Raw genomic sequence first — 4,738 nt, forward strand, 5'->3', positions numbered from 1 at the left:
CTCTCTCGGTGCTGTTTCCTACGGGTTCCCTCTTCTTTCCTCCGGACCGGGCTCCGCCGCTCAGGGGGATCTGGAGGCTCCGTGCTGGCCGCCCACGCCGATGCCGAAGGGGAAAAAGGAAAAGAGAGGCAAGTATCAGAATAGAGCCACAGATATGCAGGTGGAAACACAAGGTTGGGGTAGTGAGGGGAACACGTAGTACAGTGCTCTTGCTCTGCTAGTTTAACTTCAAGGAGGAGGGCGAGTGCTCGTGCTTTCCCCCCCTGGGGACGTCCCTCAGGTTCCTCCCTCCCCTGTCTGCTAGTCGTCGGGCTTTATCAGTGAACCACCCCAGGAAGCGTTTACGTACCTCCGTGAGCCGTACCCCTCCTGGCGTACGGCTGGGCGACGCGTGGTGTTGGCCTCCAGGCGTTCCCCGTTCTTCCTCTGGCTTCTCGACGTCTCCTTCCTCCTGCAAGGCTCGGTCCGAACTGCTCTCGGAGATCAGCTCCCAGGTCCACTCTTGATCCGTCGGCTCTCCTTCAGAGCGAGGGGTCTCGTCGATCCTCCTGATGCTGTCGCTCCGCTTGTCCTCGCTCTCTCCGCTTCCTCCTGTCCTCCGCTCCTCTTCTCCGCTTTCTCGTCCTTCTTCTCTCCGCTCCTCCACGCTGCTTCCCGCCACTCCGCTCCTCTCCACTCTGACCGCTCCTCCGGTGTATAGACACACCTGGGGTTGGGCGTTCTCCTCCTTTATCCACCTGGGAGACTCCGCCTCTTCTACACCTCCGGGCTGGTTAAAGGGCCATACGTCTTCCTCGTCACAACTGTAGGAGTCGGGGCTGTACCACTCCGAATACTGCGTGGGCTGTGGAAAGAAGAGGGGGGGGTCACATTGGGTCAGTTCGCGCCCTGTGGCGGTGCTCCCCAGGGGGACCCCGTTACACACCTCCCCCCCTGGACGCTTCCGCTCGGGAAGCGGATGACGAGACAGAAAGTCAGCCCCAACGTTGTCCACACCACGCTTGTGGCACACTCTGAAGTTGTACGGCTGCAATGCCAGGAACCACCTCATGACCCTGGCATTGGAGGATTTGTTCCGTGCCATCCAAGTAAGGGGCGCATGGTCTGTGTAGAGCGAGAAGGGCCGGCCCTCGAGGTAATAGGCCAATTTTTCCACGGCCCAACGGATAGCCAGGCACTCCTTCTCAACCGTAGCATACTTTAGTTCCCGCGGGAACAGCTTCCGACTGACGAACAGGATTGGGTGGTCCAATCCATCCCGGCCTTCTTGGGACAGCACCGCGCCGATCCCAAACTCGGATGCGTCCGTGTGCAAGGCGAAGGGACGCGTATAATCCGGGGAATTGAGGACGGGGGTGGAAGTGATCCTTTTCTTCAACTCGTTGAAAGAGTCCAACATGACCACCGTGGGTTTGGCCAGTGCGGCCTGCTTGACAGAGGTCTGCAGGGCATCCGTGAGGGGGGAGGCCACCTGAGCAAAGTTTGGTATAAACCGTCGATAGTACCCTATTAGCCCCAAAAACGCACGTAGTTCTTTTTTTGTGGTGGGAAACGGTGCCTCCGAAATGGCCCGGACTTTCTCCGTTTGTGGCTCGATCATGCCGTGTCCCAGGACGTACCCCAGGTACTTCACTTTGTGAAAGGCTAGCCGTGATTTTCTGGCGTTAATCTTCAGTCCCGCCTGGTTTAGGGTATCTAACACTTGCGACAGGTGCCTCAAATGGGTCTTCCAGTCGGGGCTGAACACCACAATGTCGTCCAGGTAAGCTGAGGTGAAGGACGACAGACCGTGTAGTACGTTATTCATAAGTCTCTGAAAGGTGGCGGGGGCTCCGTGAAGGCCAAACGGTAGCACCGTGAACTCATAATGGCCCTCCGCGGTTGAAAAGGCTGTTTTATGCCGGTCCTCCTCCCTCAGCGGTACCTGCCAGTACCCTTTTGTGAGGTCTATCGTGCTTATGTACTGCGCATCTCCCAGCTTCTCTATGAGTTCGTCAATCCGAGGGATGGGATATGCATCGAACTTCGAGATGGCGTTTAGGGCCCGAAAGTCCATACAGAATCTGCGTGATCCGTCCGGTTTGGGTATGAGAACGATTGGGCTTGACCAATTGCTGTGTGAGGGGCGTATGACGCCTAGTTGCAACATGTCAGTTACCTCGCGGCGAATGTCTTGTCTTCTGGTTTCTGGGATCCGATAAGGCCGTATTTTTACGGTCTTCCCTGGATCGGTGTCTATGCGGTGTTCTGCCATCGTGGTTTTCCCCGGGAGGTCTGAAAACACCTGTTCTTGTTTCAGCAGGACGTCCAGCAGCTCTTGTTTTTCCTCCTGTCTCAAATCATCGTTGATCACTAGCAGGGGAATCGTGGAGAGGCAAGGGTTTTTATCCGACTCAGCAAGGTGAACCGGGCGGGGGGGTGTCCCTAACCACTTCTTTAGCAGGTTTATGTGGTAGACTTGCTTTTTTCTGGCGTTCACTTGTAGCCGGTAACTGGTCTTACCGATCTTCTCCACGACTTGGTACGGACCACTCCACTCCGCTTTGAATTTTTGTGTGGAGGAGGGCAACAACACTAGAGCCCAATCTCCGTTTTCCAAGCTCCTCCATTTCTTTCCTTTATCATAAAGGGTCTTCTGTTTGTTCTGGTGTTTCTCGAGATTGGCGAACGCCAGGTCCCTTAGTTTCCCTAGCTTGGAACGCAGGTTTCGAGCGTATTCCAGGGTATTTGCGGTTTCCTCTGAGGTTTCGTTTTCCCACGCCTCCTTGGTCATGTCCAGTAGTGATCTGGGCTTTCTCCCATATAACATCTCAAAGGCCGAGACCCCTAAACTGCTTTGGGTTTGTCCTCGGATGACATACAAAGCAATGGGAAGCACCTGGTCCCATTCGTTACTGTTGACTTCCAGCATTTTTCTTAAGGTAGTTTTTAGGGTGCGGTTGTATCTCTCTACTAATCCGTCAGTTTGCGGGTGGTATACAGCGGTCCTTATCTGGTGTATGTGAAGCACTTTACATACGTCCCCCATGAGGCGTGACACGAAAGGGGTCCCTTGGTCGGTTAGTATTTCCTTAGGGAAACCGACCCGGGTGAATAGCTCAAGCATCTTGTCCGCCACGTTCTTGGAGGTGGTGGACGTGAGGGGAAATGCTTCCGGGAATCGCGTGGCATAGTCGACGATGACTAGGACATAAGAATATCCCTTCTTTGTTTTTGGGAGAGGTCCAATAATGTCCATACCAATTCGTTCAAAGGGAACTCCAATAATGGGGAGGGGTTGTAATGGCACCGCAGGGGGCCTCGTCATGTTTCTGGTTTGGCAAATGTCACACTCCTTGCAGTAAGTCAAAGCGTCTTTGTATATCCCGGGCCAGTAAAAACACTTCAGGAGGTTCTGGGTGGTTTTCTCTGCTCCCGTGTGACCGGCCACTAAATGAGAATGCGAAAAGAACAGGACCTGTTCGCGGAAGGACACTGGAACCAACAACTGCTCGGGGTCCTCTTTTCCCCCTTGACGGTACAACAGGCCGTTTTTGATATACAGTCTCGGATAACGCCGTGGGTCCTCGTCTTGGGTGTGATGTGCCTTCTCCCAGGCGTTGATCAATGTGGAGTCATTGGCCTGGGCGAATTGGAAACTGCGGTCCAATGTCCAGGGATCCGATGAAGCTAATGCCGTCACCGCTTCTGAGGGTCTCCTAGTTACCAGTGTCTTCTTTGTCTGGGCCATACTCCGCTCGAACATGGACAAAAAGGCCGGGTTGTCCGTTCCGATTATCAGATCTTCAGGGAGCGTAGATAATACCCCGACCCGAACCCTTACGGCTGGTCCTTCCTGGGGTTCTAGGGGCAATAGAGCGACGGGATAGGGTTTCACATCCCCGTGGACACATCGGATGTATACTTGTTCGTGGGGTATGAGCTGGTGGGGCCTTACGTGGTGGGCCTGAACTACCGACTGGCGGCAGCCAGAATCCAGGAGCGCCTGCACTGGGTTACCGTTTATCCTCATACTTACGCGGTATGCGTGTCCCATCTCCGCCGAGTAGAGGACGGTGCGGGGCAGATATCCTACTTCCATCGGTTCGTCTGCCGGTCTTCTCCTGGGGCAATGTCTGGCTATAGGACCCCAGGTCCCGCACTCAAAGCACTGGGGTCCCGTGTGAGGGAGGGGTTCGCTTTTCCAGGGACGGGGTTTGGGTGGTTCTGGAGCCCTCAGGAGTTTTTTCTCAGGTCTGAAGGGCGTCTTCACCTTGTCGGACTCCTGGGCCTGCATGGGTCTCTGTTGTACTCGGGAATATGTGTTAGCCATCTCTACGGCTTGAGCTGTCGTCAGATCAGGGTGTTGTTTTAGCCACCTCTGGGTGGAAAAGGGGAGCGCCTCTACAAACTGTTCCAAATAAATCCGGTCCATTATTTCCTCTTTTGTGCTTTCGTTCGGGCTGAGCCACTTGTCGGCGGCCATCTTCAATCTGACAAAGAGGGTTTTTGGCGTTTCTCCTGTTACACCTCGTTCTCGCCGGAACCTCAGCCGGTAAGCTTCCCGGTCCAATCCCAGATGGTCCAGGATAATCCGTTTGATATCCGTATAAGGGGTATCACCCCTTGGATTGGCCACCTGGTAGGCGGCTTGGGCCTCGCCAACCAACAGCGGGGCCAAAAAAAACGGCCATTTGGCCCCAGGCCATCCACAGGCTCTGGCCGCCCGTTCAAAATTTAATAAGAAGGCATCGGGGTC

General features: G+C 54.8%; 1 protein-coding gene across 1 annotated transcript; it reads right to left on the reverse strand.

Moving 5' to 3' along the window:
* Positions 1-217: 217 nt before the first annotated feature.
* On the reverse strand, positions 218-4,465 carry LOC147684934 (uncharacterized). Its single transcript, XM_086942273.1, has 2 exons — positions 4,019-4,465; positions 218-844 (listed from the first exon to the last, which is right to left on the reverse strand). Exons 1-2 carry the CDS (start codon positions 4,463-4,465, stop codon positions 218-220), a joined length of 1,074 nt encoding a protein of 357 aa, XP_086798399.1.
* Positions 4,466-4,738: the final 273 nt, after the last annotated feature.

This window comes from Lissotriton vulgaris, chromosome 10, assembly GCF_964263255.1.
Source record: "Lissotriton vulgaris chromosome 10, aLisVul1.2, whole genome shotgun sequence".
Lineage (NCBI taxonomy): Eukaryota > Metazoa > Chordata > Amphibia > Caudata > Salamandridae > Lissotriton > Lissotriton vulgaris.

Coding starts and splice junctions, on each gene's coding strand:
- LOC147684934 (XM_086942273.1), bottom strand. CDS start 4,465: ATGGCCGCCGACAAGTGGCTCAGCCCGAACGAAAGCACAAAAGAGGAA. Junction 845..4,018: donor AGATGGGACACGCATACCGC/GTAAGTATGAGG, acceptor TTCTTTCCACAG/CCCACGCAGTATTCGGAGTG.